General features: G+C 37.1%; 1 protein-coding gene across 1 annotated transcript; it reads left to right on the top strand.

Moving 5' to 3' along the window:
• Positions 1–722: 722 nt before the first annotated feature.
• LOC129003861 (sodium-coupled monocarboxylate transporter 1-like) lies at positions 723–22,445 on the top strand. The gene is made up of 14 exons (XM_054432187.1): positions 723–806; positions 5,462–5,673; positions 6,306–6,465; positions 6,799–6,864; positions 7,302–7,353; positions 7,622–7,689; positions 8,493–8,647; positions 9,621–9,761; positions 10,591–10,699; positions 10,823–10,932; positions 19,172–19,358; positions 19,977–20,063; positions 20,510–20,655; positions 21,174–22,445. The coding sequence occupies exons 2-14, from the start codon at positions 5,462–5,464 to the stop codon at positions 21,484–21,486; spliced, it is 1,806 nt and encodes a 601-aa protein (XP_054288162.1). The 5' UTR covers positions 723–806; the 3' UTR covers positions 21,487–22,445.
• The last annotated feature ends 524 nt before the right edge of the window (positions 22,446–22,969 follow it).

Genomic DNA, 22,969 nt, shown 5'->3' with positions numbered 1-22,969 from the left:
CGTTCAGATTCGGTTCTTTAAAAAGTTCAGTTAACGTCATAGATTGTCGGCTTTAATAATCCTATGGATCAGATGAATATATTTTTTGCGTCGATTCTGTTAAATAGAGGTGTTGTTATATAGAGGACGTTTTGTTGTTTTCTATTTGTTTCTTCTTAAAACCTTAACAAACCAATTTCAAAACCGTTTTTGCAAAAAAAAAAAACTGTATATTTGTATACCAATGATGTCCTATAGCATTAAAACTAAAGAAAAACGCCAATCATAAAATCTTCCCTAAAGTATGAAAACTAACATTAAGTAGACTAGCGTTCAAATGTCACAAACATGAAAAGCACAAAAACAAGTTTCATATTATTACATTAAATATGATAAAAATTAATAAAAATAAATCTATTTGTACGGTAATGACATATTCAAGGTCGTTGGGGAAACTAAAATGAACATTTTATATTTTTGAAGTGCTATATTATTTTTATTTATCCATAAAACTTAACCTTCAAAAATGTTTATTTGCTCTACAAAAAGTGCTCAACAATAACCTTTAACATAAAAATAACAAACATCTTAGAACAGTTCACCTTATCACACAATCTCCGCGCGAGCAGACAACTGTCACTTGATCAGCTGATGTGGTACCAGCTGATCAACAATGCCGCACACCGGTCAGCTGTCTGTCTTCAGGCCGGTGGAAACCCCCTGGCACCGCGGATGACGTCAAAGTCGCCGGTCAGCCACATATAACCACCGGGGCGCAGTCCCCAGTCACAGTGTTAGTGCATCGTCCTCCTGGAAGTGAGCTCAAAGTAAGTGGTTCAAATCTTTCATAGGTTAAAGTATTTGGTTTCATAGTAAAATAGGTTAACAATTAATTGTAGAATAATGCAATTTAATGTATTAATAACGAATAAAAATATAACCGATTTGACTTTTGAATGTGTTTTGACTGCTTTTATAATTTGTTGTGCCTTTTTTCTTTTTTAAATTGTCGTAATTTATTTGTAGCAATGCATTGAATAAAATCCATTTTCAAATGCATATTGTAACTTTTTTATCAGCATTTTACAATGCTACACATAGCACATTTCAATACAATAGAACTCTTTCTACATTTCAATGTATAAAGGACACATTTTTATGTTAACAACACTAAAAAGGGCTCTGATTAAATTTATTAACTACCTAATCGAACTTAACTAATCACCTCAAAATTTAATTGCCACATTGATTAGTTTGATCAAGGAAAATTGGATGAATGTTTTCTATATAGTTTCATTTAATAGCTTTTAAGGGTAGACTGTGAAGTTGTTTAGAAACTTATTTGATATATTTGTAATATTATGCTTCTCAAAAGGAGAAAAGGTTATTTATTTAATACATTCTCAAATACTTGCAATACCTGTGATAATGTTTAAACTTATATTTGATATGAATGTCTGTGGTAGTATTTTCCAAAATATAATAATGCGTATCCCTTAATTTTTATCATAATTTTGTAGGAATGTTTAAACAAACTCAATTTTTAACCAACAGAATAAACCAAACCTCTGTTTTCGTAGTACGATTCAAAAACAATACAAATATTTTAATATTACTTTTGTTTTTACTATAGGACAATATAATTATTACCAGTAATTTAAAATACTATTTCGTTTATGAAAGAATCAAAAAATACATTCATTTTATATAACTGTATTGAAATATTTTACCAAATATTGCAATAAGCCTCTCTTATTTTGAAGTAGTTGTCTGTGTTTGTTATGCTTTTAAACTTTACACGACTACCTGACTATTTCATAAGCAGTTTTATATTACACTAAACATGCTTAATACTTCTGCCACTTAATTAAAACTCATTTTACAACAACACAGTATCATTTGGCAAAGATAAAAATTACATTGAAATGAAGGTTGATCATTTGGCATTGAAATATTTGTTTTTGATTAGCTCGACCTATTTTCACAAACTTGTTGATTTTATATTGATCCAAATGTCCTCAAGTGTTATTTTGTTATATTGTAACTGTATTTATATTTATAAACACGGATAAATATAAACTTGTAGAAGTATAAACACAGATCATGAACCTGGTTGGCCTTCTTAGTTGTAATCACTCAATGAAGACGGTCAATGCTACAAATGATTCAACAGAATGGCATGGCCGCTATCTGCGCTCTTGACTCTTATTAATTATGGTTTTGATAACGATGAAGGGAAAATAAAAACACGGTCGAAAATAAATCAAGGTTTGTTTCAGGGATTCGTACAATATTTTTGTAATGTTTGTACACAATAGAATTTTCCGAAAGAAACTGAAGTAAGATTTAATGTGAGATTAAGATAATCAATGCTGTATTAATAACAATAACACATTACTGAAACATTTTTGTGTATGATTGTTTCGACTCCAGTGGTATTTTTACACGTTTTTGTGACTATCCAAACCCTGATCTTGCTCGTTGATCTTTTTGGATGGCATCATTGATTTGATAGTTCAATTACAAATGATATCTGCGTCCAAAATCCATTTGGAACAATGAATCTCCAGATTTGAAGACGGCCACTACAACAACTAGGCTAACCAATCAATTAAAATACAGAAAATAAAATTTACATCCTCCAACGTAACATTACCATACATATTTCAGAATTGACATTAAAACTGTATGAGGTATTGATTTTGAGATAAAGTAATTTGTAGTTAACACAGTGCTCCATTCAGAAGTGTTAACAAGGTTCAATCTTGTTAGGCGGTGCATCATAATATATTCATAATCGTACAAAACACCAAAATCGATCGGTAAAATGTGTACAGTTGAACAGTTCTTGTTTGTTTTGGTTAGAGGTTCGCGTATAATGCCTTGCCCAGAGAGAAATTCCTCTTATATATTACGTAATTTAGATCGTTTGAATGTTTGAAATTCAATTCGATTTTTATTTTTTATCAATACGTTCCAAGCACTAGTAATGAAAGTATACTGGTCGACACAAAACGTCAATTGAAGGATTAAAACGAGAAAAAAACCCTATCAAATATCATGATACCTTCTCGCCATTTTGCAAAGTTTTTACTCTTCAAAACTGGCCCGGTTCACTGTCCGGAATAGATAAAAACATATTTTACATAACTCGCAGCCCTATGCATCTTCCAGATAACTTAGTTGACCTATCTTGATAATTAGCTGAAGTTGTCCAGCACTTTGAAACTTTTCGGTCGATTCTTTACAACCATTACGTAATGACAATAAACCGGGCATTTTAACGGTCTATGACCTGATTGTTATGATGTTATGAATATGATACGTGATTTGTTTCACTTCCGAACAACTACAAACGTTCCAACGTGTCTTTGTCAAAAACAAATAAATTTTATGGTAAAATAATGCAGTAGTTAAACAGATTCCACATATTGTATTACTAATCTCATAAAACTAATTGGAGATAAAATTTATCAGTAAGTTTAATGTAGCATACAAAACTTTATCTATATTTCTTTAACTAAATGAGTACCTAGTTTAGACTTGAATGTTGAAATTTTTTTCTGAATTACAAATTTAAAATTTATATAGCATGGTTATACCTAAAACATCTTGGGTTTATGTTGTTCTTTAACAATTGCAGATACATTAGTTCCATCAAAGGATAGATAAGTTTTAAATTTGGCATTAAAATGTTTGAGTGTGAATTAAAATTTTAACAACTTTCGTTTTTTTACATTCGAACGTCACTTAATGGAAGTCCAATCAACTTTTGATTAAAATAATGAAACACGATTAACTGACGTGGTCTGCCCGATTCTCCCCGCTTTTTACCTGTTACACCTGTAATGGAAAACCACTTCGAGGCAGGCAAATAATTATAGAAAGTTACGAATCCGAACAGGTTTTTCGCACAAAGTGGCTCGGGCTACTAATAGTAAAGTTGTCCGAGGCTGTGTCGCGCCGGTCACTGAGATTTGTTTAATTTATTTCTTCCTCTGGAATCTCCGCCGGACTTCCCACTGGTTTCTGTACGACTTACCGCCAATTCTGCATTCCTTCTAGTTTCCTTTACCTGTAGTTTCCCGCCAATATTCTCCGTGGTTCAGCCAAGTGGACGTGGAAAAGTTTGGAATGTCCGTGATAACTGATCACGTACGCTAGGGTATTTTTGGTCCTGTGTGGGTAATTTAGACTGGGTTTGATTATACTTGGGATTCCTTCCCGAGAGTACATGGATAGGCCAAAAAACCATATAAAAGAGGTACTGGTATTTAGTCCCACGTGGGAAATGTATACTTAGGGGCCGTGAAAAAACATATTTGGAATTTCGAAAAGTATACGCTATAATCCAGTGGAGGAAGGATGTTAAACGTATCATTTGGATTACTTCAGTTAGCAAATGTATCATTTTAGAATATACTTTCCAATTAATAGAAGAAGGCGTAATTGAAAGGCAATCACGAACGGGGACCACACCCGTAACGTTAAAAAGTAGGTTAAGAAGATTTGCCAAACAAACAAGACAATAAGTAATTTTTCAATCATTCATTTTACCCAAATTAAATTTCACTCCAGCCAATACTCCTTGGCTTAATTTACTGAACGTCTTATCCAACAACACAAATAAAAACATGGAAAAGCCAGGTTAACGGAGGCCACTAACCTCACAAAAGTTCTTGGGTCATATTTACTTAAAAGCGATAATTTACCGACCGCATTTTGCGCTGAATATTAAATCGCCTGGTTAATAGAATCCTAACCAGGCGAGGGCTTGTTTGTTATTGAAGTTGCAGATCAGGTCGGTAATTATGGACTATCAGGTTCAAGCCTTCGGCGACGCCACACAGCTGATTAACACGACGTAGATGATTTGCTAGCCGGTTTCGCAAACTGTACATTAAGCTGCATTTACTTTTATGCGTCATTTATCAAGTCACGATCAAACATGAGTTTTACCCAACTATCGCTTAACAACACGACTGATAATCAAGAATGTATGTGATATTTAATCACCTACGTACTGAAGATGTTTTTGCGAAGTTATCAAACAGTTTTGCAGCATTTAGAAACAAGTACTGTATGCTTTTCCCAACTTTTATCACAGTAGGATATTTTTGTTTGACTGCTGCCAGTTAAAAGATGTTGACCCTACAAACAACCTAAGCTATCAATTGATTATATCCAATTATGATTTATCTCCTGGAAGTTGTTAGAGCCGATCAGCAGCCTCTTTCATGTTCTTTTGTTATATAAAATGTCATAAGTAATTCTTTGTGATGTAAGCCTTTCCTACACAAAACATCAAACGTTTTCCACCCTAAAGATCCAAATTTAACCAAATTATTTAAACCAATGACTGTTTATTTTCTACCCCTCCAAGTATTACTAGTATTTTCCTCATTTCCCTCGTAAAATTTGAAACTTAAAATTCATTATAATCTCATAAATCTATCTGACATATTCTTACTAATTGTCCTAGATGGAGGCTAATACGACGACAGTTGTGTCAATAATGGCGGCTCAGCTTCAGTTTGGCCTGATAGAGTACCTGATCTTCGGAGCTCTACTGAGCATGTCTGCCATGATCGGAATCTACTTCGGCTGCTGCAGCGCTCAGAACACCGTCTCTGAATACCTTTTGGGCGGCAAGAAGATGGGGATTCTGCCGGTGGCGCTGTCAAATGTTGCCAGGTGAGTTTGAATAACGGGTAGATTTTTAACAAATTGGAATTTTTGATAATAAACATCTAAAAAAAAAATTATTTTGCACGTTATTTGCAATATAGACACAGTTTATTAGTGTTAGTCCAAATTATAATTAATACAAATTAATTATCCATAAAAAAACAAAAAAAACTGATGGACATGAAACTGTTTAGGTCTTTTAAGATTCTCAGGATGTGTAACGGGGAATTTGATCAATAGAACTTTAATAGAAATACAAAACGTTTTTCCAAAACGGATAGGTTTTGTTATCAGTCTTCCATAGGTATCTCAGAAATAAAACAAAACATGCTCGAAAATTAAAATCTTAGCGTTATTTGAAAGTAATATTTTCGATATTTTACCTAGGTTTAGTGTACGCAGTAGAATTTGAAGAGCACTGTCATCAATAAAATAGTTTTCTTGAAAATACTGTTATTGAAAATATTTTTTTTTGTATGGATTAAAGTTCTGAAGTTCTGATTTTTGAATTTTCCCTTTATTCCTAATGCAAATTAGAGTAAGGAGTGGAATTGTTGATGACATTGACGTTTTGAACAAACAATGAGTTAGTTCTTGCTGTTATATTTCTCCTGATTGACGTTGACATATTGTTGCAGCCATGTTTCTGGGATAACCCTCCTGGGGGTTCCAGCAGAGATCTACCTCTATGGGACACAGTACTACCTCATCATAGTCAGCATGGTGGTCGTCTCCTTCTTGGTCATCTTCTGCTACATCCCTGTCTTCTATCCCCTACAGCTCAACTCTGCTTTCCAGGTAAATATATTTTGAAGATGAGAATGGGGGTCTCAGTTTGATCCATTTAAACCTAAATTAAACCTAATTATTACAAAGTCTTTGGAGGAACTAAAGTGACAAAATCACATAAAATTTACCAACAAATCTTTATAGTGTTGTTTCTTTCTTAGTGTGCAATAAGTTATTTTGAAACTGTATGCTTTATTTGGGGTTTTCAACTTTATGCTATGATGTAAAAAAGTTTTGTCTAACTATCGTTTGATAACTTGAAAACCCCCAAAAGAATATATTTGGTCTTTTAGATGCATAGTGATTAATTTAAATCCACTAACAATTTGTGTATTTTTACAGTATTTGGAAATGAGGTTCAATTCAAAAGTTCGGAGTATGGGATCATTCATATTTGCTGTGTCATTGGTGAGTACAGCAATATCATTATTCATATGAAAATTAACAAACTAGTTTACATTGTCACTTAGGGTGAAATTTGTAATAAATGTATAGAAAGCATCCTTTTTCCGAAGACTATACCAATTTCAAACCGTGTCTTATTTACTTATTTTATTTGAGCTATGATTTATCGTTGTTAGAGAAAGTTATGATGAAGTAAATTAAACTGATGAATTGCTTAAACTCTTGAAGTAGTAAACCGTTTTGCAAAAAGGTAGTAATCTTGTGACTTTATAGAACAGGTTTGTGAATATATTACAGTAATTTTTCATTACTCATAAAATAGTTTTAGCCTTTCAAGGACAACTTCTGTCTTCTAAATTTGTAGTTTTTTTTGCAACATTTAAATTTTTTCTAAGACATATTTTTGTTATCTTTTTTGACCATTTTACTTTCTGTTACAGATTGTCTACATCCCAATAGTGATCTATGTCCCAGCGCTGGCCTTTAATCAAGGTAAGATCATCTGATTATTTAGTTAGTTGCTTCATTAAACGTATAATCTTGTAGGTAACCTAAAATTAAAAGGTTATAACTTTGATAAGGAACAATATCCAAAATGTAGGTTTCAATATTTCCACTTTCATAATACAAGATAAATAGGTATGTATATTATCCAATTAAATCTATACCTGGAAGGAGTAGATTTATTAGAGCTAACTTTACACCAACAAGATTCATCTTCATTCCCCAGAAGTTATGTAAACTGTTTGTTTGTTTTCAGTTACGGGGGCTTCAGTACATGTAATCGCTCCAATCATCTGCCTCGTTTGCATATTCTACACAACTCTGGTAAGTTACTCTGATCTGATACAAACAAGATTTCATGACTGTCTTGTATTCTATTATTTTGTTTTGTTACCTACTTTGAAAACATATAAGAACCAAACAGATAAAGTAATGCAATTTGAATGCAAGACTGTATAATGGTTATACAACAACCATGTGGCTTGATCATGATATGTAAAGTGCAGTAGAAATGCAATTTTATTCATGCCATTTAAGACTTTATGTGTAGGTAATCAACAAACTTATCATGACATAGATTAATTTATATTAATTAAAAGGAGTTATATTATTTGAATGCAAAACATATTTTATTACAATACACCATTATTTACAAGTCAAATTACCTTCTGATGGCGGTCACTCTTTAATCTCAAGTGGAAATTAGGTCAAAGTTGTAATTTTGAAATTGCGCCAAATCGCTTGTCCTGGCCATTATTTACCACACAAGTTTGCATCAAGGAAAGGTCACACTGAACTTGTTGGTTTCCTTCGTGTTGGTTTATGAAGTTTTTGTAAAGAAAATGAGTCAAACAAATCAGTTTTGAGTACGTCTTTATAAAACCATACCCTTCTTGTACGAGTTGTACATTATATTGGTCCACTATTGTACACTGGAATTGAGAACCAGTAGTTGAAAAATAACCAATCAACTAGTCAACAGACAATAGTCAATAATTGGTTACGCCTACTCCCAAGTTAAAGCAAAACTCTTCAAACTGGCATAACACTAAAGTTTTCCTGAAAATCGTTTGTCAATTATGCCTATGCAGGGCTCACTCCATTCTCATTCAAATTTTATTCTGCAGGGAGGACTCAAGGCAGTAGTTTGGACTGATGCTCTCCAAAGTATTTTCATTGCTGTGTCAATCACCTCCATCTTAATTTTGGGAACTTCACAAATTGGAGGATTCTCAGAAGTGTTTCGGATAGCCAAGGAAGGTCATCGGCTGGAATTGTTGAAGTAAGTTCAAAGTTCATAAAGTTTGGGGAATAAAAGGGAAAATGGTTAAGGACGTTTAAAAAGTATTGAATGCAATAAAACCATGATTAAAAGCTATTACTCTGAGTAGTTTTATTTTTAATGTACAGTTGAAACCAGTACTTTGGCATATATTAGACGAATATTCACTCTTTGTCAAAAGTAATATTCAGTCTAGGTTTTTGCCGAGTAGAAATTTAATCATAGTACATTTTCTTGTGATTCCTCTCATAAGCATAAAATTAGTAGTAACAGAGTCCTGAAGGCATTGCATAAATCAAAGTTAATCATTCGTCATTTACATTCCTACACGTAATGTAACTTCACGTAACGTGTTTGCTGAATGCATTCATTCAATTACTAGCTGAGAAGATGATATAATGCCACATGATTTTGTTCTCTCTTTTTCTTTGCTCAGTTCGGCTTAGTTAGACAAAATAGTTTGGATGCAGTTGAAGTCTCCTTAGAACATCTAGTAAATAGCACTACCAATTTTTAGATCGACCACATTCTCATAATTATGTAAAGCTTCTATATGGAATCATGTGGAAATTAGTTTCCTGGTTATCACCAAAATATTCTCTAAGTTGATAAATTTTGGAATTTCTTCAATAAGAAGAGTTATTTTTCAAAAAAACAACTTTATTTTTCTGACCAATTCCATGTAGTCTACTCATTTAAGGTCTGATAAAATGTATGCATTATGTGGTCTACCTATTTTTGGCTCTTGGCCTTTTATTTGATACTCGAGTCTTCGATGAATATGAAAATACTGAATGGATAGTATCACAACAGATTGATGTGTCCACCAGTCTAAAACTCCATCTCAAGCACAATATCCTAGGTTACATTGCCATACAAGTAGTGGTGGTACGTAGTTTCTATCCTACTTAGACGGGACTTTCCTTGTTTTTTTACCAAACAACAAGTGTTTACTAACTGATTGCTTTTGCAGTTTTGATCCTGATCCATTTGCAAGAAACACTTTCTGGACAGTTATCATCGGAACTCAGTTCTTCTGGCTCTCCAACTTTGCAGTGCACCCAGGCTCAGTGCAGAAGTTTATCTGTGTTCCATCCATGAGAGGTGCCAAAATGTGAGTTGTTTGCCATTATGTGATTAATTTGTGAAGATAAATTATTTTCCCAATTGCTTTATAAATTAAACTGTTTACCAAAACTGAAAACAATACCATTTAGTTCTTCTAATAATTTTTTCATGTCTCGGTATTGTAAAAACTTATGTAAGTGGTTGGTTTTCTTTTATTAGAGTTTATTTTATTAAAAGAATGTTCAATACTCCATAATCCAGTGTAATCACAGACAGAATCCCTGTGTCTTGAGTCATTCTTTTGTCTGTAGTTAAAGGTAATGACTAAACCACATACGTAGCGAAATGTGACACAGTATTCTTTGCGGTTATGAATAAAATGTGTTATTCTGGGATGTTTTTTCATCAATTATAGTTTTAAAATGTGGTTTGTATTCCACTATAAACTATAGGTCCCTTAATTGCCATTGGCTGTATGGGCTATTAATTAACAGTCCTGTCCAAGGAACGTGTCGGCCTTTAGTCAATAAACTAACAAGAACAAGACTACAAGATCGCACCATTCATCTTACACTCATCTCCATTCATAGTTGGCTTAAAATACTTACCTTCGTATGGTCGCCATTTCAATTAAAAGTATTAAAAAGTGTTAAAGTAAGCCTATGTTATGAAACAAAATAACAGTTATTTTCCCTTACTCAAACTAACATGGAATTTATTTTGTATTGTCGCCATTTCAAAGAAAAAGTATTGAAGTATTAAAAGTATTTAGATAGATGAATCCAACTTCACAATACTACTATAACCAAAAACGTCTATACACTAAATTAATCACAGTGTTTCATTCCTTTACTGAACAAGAACCTTATTTTCAGTGTCATGATAATCAGCTGTGTTTGCATCATCGGAGTCATCAGCATCACTTCTTACATTGGTCTGCTGATATTCGCCAAGTATCATGATTGCGATCCAGTTGCCACTAAGGTGAGGTTTTGAACACTCGAAGATACTTTCAAAAACAATCAACAAAATCACCTATAGTTCACTTTGTCAGAGATGTTTGTCTATACATTCGACTTTAGATTAAATGTTTGCTTTGTTCTCTAGATGATCCGAAAATCTGGACAGCTGTTGCCATACTATGTCATGGATGTAGCAAGAGATGTCCCTGGCTTAACGGGACTTTTCGTGTCTGGAGTTGTCAGCGCCGCTCTTAGGTAAGCACTGATGACACCAAGTAAGGAATAGACGAAGTTAGTAAATCCTTTCATGTTTGAATGACTCATTTCTTAAGGAAAAATAATTAGATACATAAAAAACTCTTCACCAGTAGGCCTACTGTATTGCTTAGTCAATGTACAAATCCTTGAGTACAATAACTTGTCTGAAACCTTTCAAATGCCTTTGAGATTTAAAGTAAACCCTCAGTTCATCTTAAAGTTGAAGAAACCCCAAACTGAAAGACTACATGTGTTACACTACACCAATATTACCAGAATTACCTACCAAAAAACAACAGTAATTTCAGTAGTACTATAATGTGCCAATTTCAGTTCTGGTTTTTTTTTCATATTACACATGTAGACGAGCTTCAGAATTGTGGTTGGCAACTGTATAGTTATGTAAGATAACAGCCTAGGCATCAATTTATATAACGATTCAAGACATCCAGGTCCGTTCCAATGTCAAGGTTTTGTGGTTAAAGATCATCCTACTGTGAAAGGCTGATTGCTCAGTTTGTAATTATTTTTCCTACAGTTACCTGACAAAGTGGGCTTCCTTGCATTGATTGTAGCACGTAAAGTAATAATTGCTGCACTTACTTACTTTTGCTGTACTTATTTTCTTTTGCCGCACTTTTATTTTTTGCCGCACTCCAGTATTTCAATCAAACAACACAAAACAGTGTGCTTTTACTAGACACGTAATACGTGTACGCTTGAAAATAAGTTGGCAACACTTAAAGACACTACTATTACAATCAGCTGGTGCAGTGTTTCTCATTTTGTTCAACCCTTGGATTTTACCTAACCTAAATACGTGCTGTATAGTGTTTGAAAGACTAATTGTTTCTATGCTTTATGGTAACTGTGGGAAAAATATAATGTGTAACACGAGCGCAAAGTGCCTTTGTTGCACTCGAGAAACTTTCCACTTTCGCCTGCAGATCGTGCATAAACATTTCTCTCATGTGTAAAAACCAGATTATTTTGGCGTCCACTGGAAAGAAATGAATTCCCTTCAAGTTTTTTTGCACATATTGATGGTAGATTAATTATTTTCATTAGTGTCAGAAGGATCCTCTGAATACATTACTGTCAAGGATACAAGCCTGAAGGGTCACTTTTACGATCCAATGCACACATTCAAACAAGTTGAAATTAATTGCTTCATCAACATTCAGTTAATTTAACTAGTTGCACAATTTTCTAGAAACTGCAAGAAAGGAAATTGTTAAAAGGCCTATTTGAGCTTGCACAACACTTTGATCCTTATTTTTAAATTAGTGATGCAAAATTTGTTTTATCATTTGACATTATTGTTTATCACAGCGTTGAATGAACAAATGATTGTGAATACTGGTCTGATCTTAATTTTTCAAACAAAATGCAGAACTGTGTCTGCCAAGGCATCAACTCAATTTTGCATAAAACCCTGATCATAATTTAAATGATAGATGTAATATTAGTTTTTGTGTGTAACCTTTATTGATTGCACTTGAAGTAAATGTATTGTGAATCTAAGATTGGTCTTCAATTTCAGACAAAATATTAAATCTACTATGACAGCAACTTAGTTTTACCATTTACTTTTGAATACTGAAGTAGAGACATCCCATCTATATGGATCAGCTGTAGCCTTTTTTAAAATTATTAAAAACTAGCTGTTACCCACGGGCTTTGTCCCGTTTTACTTCATAAGTATTAATAAAACTATTGATTGCCGTACCCGTTTGGGTGGCATATTTCGAGTGGCTTTTCATGGTTCCTTCGAAGAACAACAGTGGACTTAATAAGTTGTCAGGGCAGAGCCTAAGAGTAGTAAAATAAATTATTATTTTGGCTTGATTGAATATTGTTTGAGATGGAAAAAGATGCTATTGCTTAAAATAAGTCGATATATCAGTAAGTATTATTAATTAAAAAAGTTTGTTGTTTTAAGAGTGTAACGAGTTATTTTCCTAGGGGGGTAAATATTTGCTATTTGGCCGCGCACCGATTGTTGAGGTAGGCAAGCGGCGGCGGCGAACCTGGCTAGCGCCCTTTGACCCGGCTTATCAGTGCCGATAAGCCTGGGATATCCTAGTTTCTCAGGATAGCCTAGGACAGACATTCGAGTCGTGGATCCCGGACAGTGAGGATAGTGTGGTGTCTTGTGGACGACTGGGATACGTCGGTGGTGTACGGTGTACGTAGAGAGGAGTGAACGTGACAGTGGTGTCGGAGAACGTTGGTGGTGTGATCGCGCCGAGTGTTTGTGTAAGTTGGGTACAGACCCACTATCGGTGAGTGGACGACGTTCCTTACTTTTTGGTTTAAGAGTTGAAAGTTGTTACTAAAACACTCATCTCTGATTTGATTGCGAGAGTTAGAGTTGTAACCGTGCTGATCAAAGCCTGACGGTAGTTAGGATTTATTAGTCAGGAATAATATTAATTTATATTCCTGACGGTTCTGGGCAGGTGCTAGAGCGCAAATAATATATTTAATTGGCTGTAGTAGATATTATTTTGCGTTGTACCTAGAGTTAGTTATATTACTAATAACTGTAAGGCCCGACAAACCTAGGCTGCACGATTTAGCGTGCGTAGTTGGAAGCACGTGGCCAGTAGGCTAGTAGCTAATATTATTAGCCTATTAACAGAAGCCCAGCTAAGTAACATAAAGTTGGTAGTAGCAGTAGCAGTAGTAGGGTTGTGATTGTTTATTCATTTGATTATTTTAATTTAACCTGAACAGCTTGTTTGGTAGTCCAACACGTTATCTCGGTAGCTTGGGTAACGGAGTACCGGCTATCAGATAATATATTTATCTAGTGTTTGGAACGTATGTAATATTTATTTATCTGCTACTAAGTAGCTCAATATTTTAATAGTGCAATTGCCATTTAATTTTGCTTGTTTGGCTTGGTATTTATTGAGACCAGCTACTAGTGGTGTAGTCACTCTACCTATAGTGTACTTGTATATTATTATGTGGTACGATTATTGAGTGAACTGTTTGATTCTTAGCTTGGGCATTAGAGTTGTGTATTGGATTATAGTGGCCTAGTAGACCCCGCCTGGCGATAACTCGCGTTGTGGTTTTTATTGGCAAGTCGTCGTGTAACTCACCGTGTTTTAGGCACTCTGGGCTTAACTATTGGATAGTTAGGACGAAGCCCGAGTTGCGTAGTCAGCAACGACCCCCTAGGAGTGTGGAGAATCGGCGTAGGCCTGGTAGTGATTATTGCACGTTTGTTTTGGTGACTTGTTTTTGACTTGTTCACAGTGCCCGTGTATGAGCCAGTCCTATACCGGTTAGACCCGGCTATTGGCCTAGTGGTTTCCCTGACCTTATCGCAGACCCTGGAACTTTACCCAGCCATTGTAGGCTTAGCTATCCCCGGCAAACGGTTGCGACTGACTGCACTTTTAATATTTAATATTTATTTTCCCAGTGCAGAGAACATCGCGTCGCAAGATGGCGCCTGCGAACAGGGACTGAGGTTGGCAGTGGTGCTGAGTTGCTGACGTATTAACGGCGCCCGAACAAAATAATTTTATTTGTGCAGATTTGCTGCGGACTTGTGCAGATTGGCTGCGGACCTGAGCTGTTGAGCAGAGTTTTAGGTAGACCTGCTGTGATTTTATAGTCGGTTGGGTAGGCCTAACCTGTTTTCTTTTACAGCGTGGTGTGTTGTGAACCCTAATTTATTTAGTGGTTGTATACATAGATATTAGTTAGTAATTTTAATTTTGCTAATTAATTGAGCCTTATCATTGGATATTATTCGAGTGAGAACCCTTATTGTGTATTTGTGGTTTGACTTTCACACCCATAATTGGTTTGATTTATTATTTTGCTAATTAATTGAGCTTTATCATCGAATATTATTTGAGTGAGAACCCTTATTGTGTATTTGTGGTTTGACTTTCACACCCATAATTGGTTTGATTTATTATTTTGCTAATTAATTGAGCTTTATCATCGAATATTATTTGAGTGAGAACCCTTATTGTGTATTTGTGGTTTGACTTTCACACCTATAATCGGTTTGATTTATTATAACGGTGTTAAATATATTTTAATTGGTTACGCCCTTATTTTTGCGGATTTGTCGTGGTGTTTTGAATTTTAAATATGGTTGTGACTACGAGTACGACGTCTGTGCTGGGCGGTACGCCTATTACGTCTGCTATTGCTACGACGAGTTCTGGGGTTAGCTCCGAACTGTCGGTGATGACGACATCGTCATTGTGGCCGGCGTCTTCGCCCGTTTGGCCGACAATTTCTTCGGTAGTGGCTACGACGGTGACAACTTCGTTGACCTATTCCGCGCCAGCGACTTTGTCCTTGGGGTCGCAGCCCCGGGACGTTCGCGTGGGATGGATCTATGACCTCTCGAAAGGGGAGCTCATGAGGACGATGGACCAGTATGGTTTGGTGACCACTGGTACTTCTGCGGAATTACGGCAGCGATTCTCGTCGTTTTGGAAGCAGCGGAATGCCCGTCGGTACAGCGATGATAGGCTGTGTACAGCTGGGGCTGCTGCACCGACATATTTACCGCCCGCTACTACAACTGTGGAGCTTCCTGACCCCCTGAGAACCGTACCTCAGGTACTGGGTAATGCGGAATCGAATCAAGCAGAGATAGTGGGACTTAGCAGGGAGTTAGAGGTGGTTAAAGAGATCCTTGGGTTGTCTTTGGAGACTGATACCCGGACTCTTAGAGAACATCTGGCATCGGTGGTGCGACAGGCGAGAGGCTCGCCGAGTAATGGGGTCGGCTATGGGTTCGAAAGACCCGCCAACCCTACGTCCCCTGTGGTGGCTGCTCCAATGCCTACCTTTGGGTTACCTAGTAGACCCGAGGGATGGCAGCGGCCCAATGATATTTCTGAGAGACCAGCCCGGCCTTCTAGCTTGGAGCTGCCACGAGGCTCGGATATGCTCTCAAATGAGGCCAGCAGGGTGGAGCCAAAGGATTGCTCCAAAGTATGCAACACGGTACGGAAGTGGGGTTTAAGGTTTGATGGCCGACGAGACCCTGTGTCGTTCCTGGAGCGCCTTGAAGAGCTGATGGTCTCGTACTCTATAACATCAGAGGACCTGCTCAGAGCGCTGCCGGAGCTGTTGCAAGGCTCAGCGCTTCTATGGTACAGGAATTGCAAGGAGCTCCTGTATTCATTTGAAGCTTTTCGGCATCAATTTGAGATCCAGTTCCTTCCACCTGGTTATCAGAGGAATTTGGATGAGGAGATCCGGAAAAGGACACAAGGTGAAGGCGAGCACTTCCGGGACTACGTGGTTGCTATAAGTACCTTGCTTAGGCGTAGCGGTACGTTGTCCGAGCATGGTAGATTGGACTTGATCTACAACAACATGCGACCAGAGTACAAACTCATGGTGCGACGGCGGGACTTCCGCAATCTGGCCGAGATGGTTGAGTTAGCCGAAGACTACGAGGCCTATCTGCGAGAGAAGGCGGCCTTTAGACCTCCTCCTTCTCCGAACGTAGCGCTGGTTTTGGAAACCGCCTACACACCCAAAAAGAAGGTGGAGAAGCGCGCCGAAACTGCCGCCGTCGAGAAGCGGAGTTTCGAGAGACCATCTCCGGCAGCTGAGTCGCTTGGGCGGGTGGCTTCGAAGTCGGATCGGGTCCACGGTCAACGGCCCGTGACAGCAGCTAGAGCGCCTGAGGGTCCAAAGGGGACGGTGAAATGTTATAGGTGCCAGGAGACTGGTCACTTTGCCAAAGAATGTGGCAAGCCGAGGACCGTCTCCTGTTATGGATGTGGCAAACCCGGCATGACGGTGAATCAGTGTGAATGTCGTGCGGGAAACGACAGGCCAGCTCAGGCATCACGAGGTCAACTGGGCAAGGCCACCCAAAACGAACGACCTCAGAAGAGTGGTCCGTGTGGCTCGGAAAACTAAACAGCCTGGTTGGTGGAGTAGACGAGGACCGGCTGATTTCAGAGACAAGGCCCTTTGTTGAAGTTGTGCTGATGGGCAGCGTTTTCGTGGCGTTACTGGACACTGGGTCCGTCGTCAACTTGGTTGGGCGAGGAGTCGCCGAACATCTTAAACGCCAGGGGATAGAGCCTTGTAAGAAGACCACTCCTCTAAGGATGGCAGATGGGTCACGGTCAACGGCTGAGTATTCGTTTCGGCTAGCAGGAGAAGCTGCGGGAAGACGGTGGATGGGAGATGCCTTGTACGTCCCCACTCTCACCACAGACATGATTCTGGGTATGGATGTCATCCGAGACCTCGGATTGGTGACATGTGGGACAGAGGTACTAAGAATGGGCGTGGGTGATGACTGTTCTGGCCAAGGTGGCCGCATGGACAGTGTCAAAATTGGTGACGAAGACCCCGAAGGCCCTTGCAATGGAAATCCCCGTCTGGTTCCTGATGCCAAATCATTCAGCACCATGTTGGCTGGTAGTGGCGAGTAGAAGAGTTTTTCTTTGTTTTAAGTTTGAGACCTGTGGTGTAGGGTTCACCATTGGGTTAGGGGTTGGAGTATTCTGTTTTGGCCGGAGTTCAAAGATTTTTTTTCTTTTTGGCCGTTTTCTTTTTTTTCATCCCGATGTAAGTGGGGGATGTAACGAGTTATTTTCCTAGGGGGGTAAATATTTGCTATTTGGCCGCGCACCGATTGTTGAGGTAGGCAAGCGGCGGCGGCGAACCTGGCTAGCGCCCTTTGACCCGGCTTATCAGTGCCGATAAGCCTGGGATATCCTAGTTTCTCAGGATAGCCTAGGACAGACATTCGAGTCGTGGATCCCGGACAGTGAGGATAGTGTGGTGTCTTGTGGACGACTGGGATACGTCGGTGGTGTACGGTGTACGTAGAGAGGAGTGAACGTGACAGTGGTGTCGGAGAACGTTGGTGGTGTGATCGCGCCGAGTGTTTGTGTAAGTTGGGTACAGACCCACTATCGGTGAGTGGACGACGTTCCTTACTTTTTGGTTTAAGAGTTGAAAGTTGTTACTAAAACACTCATCTCTGATTTGATTGCGAGAGTTAGAGTTGTAACCGTGCTGATCAAAGCCTGACGGTAGTTAGGATTTATTAGTCAGGAATAATATTAATTTATATTCCTGACGGTTCTGGGCAGGTGCTAGAGCGCAAATAATATATTTAATTGGCTGTAGTAGATATTATTTTGCGTTGTACCTAGAGTTAGTTATATTACTAATAACTGTAAGGCCCGACAAACCTAGGCTGCACGATTTAGCGTGCGTAGTTGGAAGCACGTGGCCAGTAGGCTAGTAGCTAATATTATTAGCCTATTAACAGAAGCCCAGCTAAGTAACATAAAGTTGGTAGTAGCAGTAGCAGTAGTAGGGTTGTGATTGTTTATTCATTTGATTATTTTAATTTAACCTGAACAGCTTGTTTGGTAGTCCAACACGTTATCTCGGTAGCTTGGGTAACGGAGTACCGGCTATCAGATAATATATTTATCTAGTGTTTGGAACGTATGTAATATTTATTTATCTGCTACTAAGTAGCTCAATATTTTAATAGTGCAATTGCCATTTAATTTTGCTTGTTTGGCTTGGTATTTATTGAGACCAGCTACTAGTGGTGTAGTCACTCTACCTATAGTGTACTTGTATATTATTATGTGGTACGATTATTGAGTGAACTGTTTGATTCTTAGCTTGGGCATTAGAGTTGTGTATTGGATTATAGTGGCCTAGTAGACCCCGCCTGGCGATAACTCGCGTTGTGGTTTTTATTGGCAAGTCGTCGTGTAACTCACCGTGTTTTAGGCACTCTGGGCTTAACTATTGGATAGTTAGGACGAAGCCCGAGTTGCGTAGTCAGCAACGACCCCCTAGGAGTGTGGAGAATCGGCGTAGGCCTGGTAGTGATTATTGCACGTTTGTTTTGGTGACTTGTTTTTGACTTGTTCACAGTGCCCGTGTATGAGCCAGTCCTATACCGGTTAGACCCGGCTATTGGCCTAGTGGTTTCCCTGACCTTATCGCAGACCCTGGAACTTTACCCAGCCATTGTAGGCTTAGCTATCCCCGGCAAACGGTTGCGACTGACTGCACTTTTAATATTATTTTTCCAGTGCAGAAAACTTCGTCGCAAGAGAAACTAGAATCTGCTGTAGCTCAATACAACTGCATCCATTGTGATATAAAACTGTCGACAGCTTAACGGCTATCGATAGTCAAAGGTTTTACTGTTTCTGCTTGGTGACTAAACAAGTATTTTGTGTTGCAGTACGATGTCTGCCAGTCTAAACACAGTGTCAGGGACGCTCTATGAGGACTTTATCGCCCCTTACTACAAAAAGTCACCCAAGTCTGATGCCACAGCTTCCCTGCTGATGAAGCTGATAGTGCTGACTGTGGGAGGATGCTGCGTGCTGCTCATCTTTGTTGTGGAGAGGCTTGGAGATCTTATGCAGGTTGGAATTTCTGATTGACTTATACTACCAATGTAACTTTCAGAGCATTATTGTTCCATTTTCAAATCTCATAAGATCATAACAACAGTCTTAAATACAAATGTCACAAGTAACATTAACAGGTTCAGTACCGGCCGTCACACTCCTCTGTATGTAGACTCTCCAGACACCCAGGAGTGAGTGGGTTAAGAAATTAAATAACATTTTAATGTTTCTTGTGGCAATTTAGGTTAAAGAAAAACTTCACAATCACACGAGATTTGAAAATGAAGCACTAATCTGGAACTAGCCATAGAATAGTAGCTGTAAGTTAAGAACTGAAAAGGTATGCAACTTATGTCATGGTCATTGATTCAATCTTGGGGGGCAAAAATGAATAAATGACTTCTTCAGATTTGTTATAACAAATTTTCAGCATAATTTGAAACATGGACAACCAAAGAAATCTGCCAATCTTTCGCTTCAACGTGACAGGAGTACTATAAATACAATACTCAACTAGTTTTAAGGATGAGTACGGATGAAAGTAATAAGACAGCAAAAAGTTGGAAAACTATAAATTTCAATTTGTATTTACCATTAATTTTGTTGTTATAACTTTAAATTTCCCATTTTCAGATGGCAATGAGTTTGACCAGTATCACTCATGGTCCGATGATATACATATTCTCCGTCGGACTCTTCTTTCCATGGGTCAATTCTAACGTAAGTTCTTCATAATATTAGAATCATTTTAAAATAATATTTTGGTTTTGATTGGTACTTCAGTACCAAAAAGTCTGTTCGTTAATCTTAATTTACCCATCCTTTATCTGGTTTAAAGTCCTAAATTTACAAAAATTTAAACTTTTTATAAACAAATAAATGACTGAAAAAGTTAAAAACTAAATCTTTTACTAACCTACTTGCTTTGCTCACACAAGCAAAATTGAACAGATTGTGCTCAGACATTCCAAGTTATTAAAACGTTTTTATCAGCACGTTTCCTTGTCCGGTACAAATTTAGCAATCAATTTTATACTTACTTCCCGATGGGCTAGAGACTTGAAACATAGCTCACAAATAAATGACAATGCAATATTAAATAATTTTATTTTAATTTTTCTGTACATTATTTTTTACCAGTGTATTTAATTTGTATTCAATTGCAGGGAGCGATATGGGGAGCGATATCCAGTCTGACATCTATGGCTGTCCTTGTCGGAGGGTCCCAGTTATACGTGCTCATGGGCAAAATAAGATTTCCAGGGAAAATCACGACTGTTGACCAATGCCCTCTGGACATTGCAATAAACAAGTAAGTACCGCTACACAATATTATCGATGATAACTTTATTTGGGTGTTTATATCTTAAAATGTTTATTTGATAAATTCATTACAGATTCTCAAAATTTAGAGCTTCAACAAGGTGTTTGTTAAACTTGATTTACCTATGTTAACAAAAGAAAAAAATTGTCACTAAACACATTTAAAGGAAAAGAGGTCCAAACTTTTAAATGTGTTGTCATTTTGTGAATTAATTCCGTTTCTCTTTTGCCCCAATGATCAAGACCAATTATAAATATTTATAAAAAAATTCAATTTAAAAACTTATTGATGATAAAAGTTGCTTGCACAGAAAAAAATTTCAACTTACCAGCTCTCTGTCAAAAAGTTTGTTGGATCAATTAGATTAAAATCCTTGAAAAACATCACAAAGTTCTAAGATGTAATTTTTCAGTCTTAACAGTGTTAGGCTACATCTTTTTGAAATATGGGAAATTACTTTACTGTTGTAAAATGAAGCACAACAATAACAACAATTATTTTTGCAGTTCCACGATGGCCTATCTCAGCAGCTACACAGGGCCGAGCTCCCTTGTTGAGGCAGACTCGGATGTTCCCCAGATGTTCCAGTTGTCCTACATGTACTACTGCACGATGGGGACTCTAGTCGGCCTCGGAATTGGCTTCCTGGTGTCCTACCTCACCGGAGGCCAATGTCTGGACACTCTGGACAGGCGGACCATAACACCGTGGATGCGAGGGTTCCTCCCGACCGAGAAACCAAAACTGGCACAAGAGGAACTTAAACTCCTCAACGGCAAGAGCAAAGTGACCATCGTTAAAGGGATGAACAATGTTTAGAACATTAATTTTGAAAGTTAAGAGTAGATTTTACGGACAAATGTGATATCTAGACACCAAAGGGGTTTTCAAAACTCAAAATTAGTATCCTGTGGTCAATCCTTACAACAGGAAAATAAGTTAAGTCTCCTTTATCCAGGATAAAATATTCCTCAATCTGATGTATTTTGAGATTGAAGAATCTTGAATTTAAAACAGTCAAAGAAGTACCAGATTGTGTACAATCTATTTCCTTGTGTATTGTGTAATACCATTGACTTTTGTATCTATACTGAATATTCTATCAATAGTCAATGGTAATACTGTATATACAGGACAAGCAATAAAGGAGGAAATAAAATTCATTTTATGTTCTTAAACTATCGGTGTGTCTACCAATTAAAAAATACAGAAGAATGCATAAGGAATGCAGTCTTGTATAGTTTTATTAATAATGTGTACATGTGTAAATAATAATTTTATTTGAAAGAGTATTAGTGCACTCTTTATAATGTGTGTTTTTAGTTTGTATATGTCATAGTTATAGGTAATGCTGGTGAATTTGTTTTCATGTCTCCTATAAAGAGCCCAAATGTAGTTATCATTAAGGAGCTAACTGATCGGGATTAACAAGAATATTTTTAACATCATACACCAATTCTAATCATTACAGCAACAGATTATGTATACTTTAAAAATTACCTTTTGATTTACCTTTAAAAATACTATAAATGTTTAATCTTCAGAAATATTTTTCATATTTTCCAGTATCTGTAGTAAAATAAACAAATTTGAAATAAAACCAACCGATATATACTTTAGTTTTGACAAAGAAAAGCAAAACCTAAGCAAAAATGACTGTCCTCGTGCTGTGATCTTCATAAGTTGTAAATAGTGTAAAATATAGAATAGTTGGAATACAAATAATGTTATGAAATAAGTATTACTGTTACTGAAAATAAATGTTTTGTAGAAAAATGTTTTGTATTTATATTTAAATTCGTTCAGCCCCTTAGTAAAAGTTTTGTAAACACATACCTAGTCTAGCAGCAGTCACACTCCTCTGTATGAGAAGTCACACACTATAATTCATCATAATTATAATGTGACCAATATAATACACTACATTGTGTTGGTGAAATAAGATAATTTTCACCAGCACTTACACCTGGTAGAGAATGGGTATTTACTCAAGGGAGGTATAGAAGAGCCTTCGATGACGTCAGCTGCCAGATCTCTTCTCTTGAGGGAACACCATACCGCAACGATACGGAATAGAGCCATCGGCCTCGATGGTGTAGTGGAAGCGTTCCTGGCTGAAGAATTGAAGGTAGCCAGATCGAATCCCACCGATAGCATTAACTCTTTGTTTTATTAGCTGTAGTACATCTTTTGTTAGAATGTGAGGCATTAAAAAATTTATTTTATGAACAGAAATATTTGTTTGACTAGTTGGATTTCATTGGATTTTTTATTTTTCTTTGGATTTTTTCGTTATCAGCAA

The sequence above is a fragment of the Macrosteles quadrilineatus genome, unplaced genomic scaffold (assembly GCF_028750875.1).
Source record: "Macrosteles quadrilineatus isolate MER2022 unplaced genomic scaffold, UCM_ALF_1.0 Scaffold_9__3_contigs__length_116548681, whole genome shotgun sequence".
Classification (NCBI taxonomy): domain Eukaryota; kingdom Metazoa; phylum Arthropoda; class Insecta; order Hemiptera; family Cicadellidae; genus Macrosteles; species Macrosteles quadrilineatus.
The sequence above is the reverse complement of the archived record's forward strand: the minus strand, read 5'-3'. Positions and strand labels throughout refer to the sequence as shown.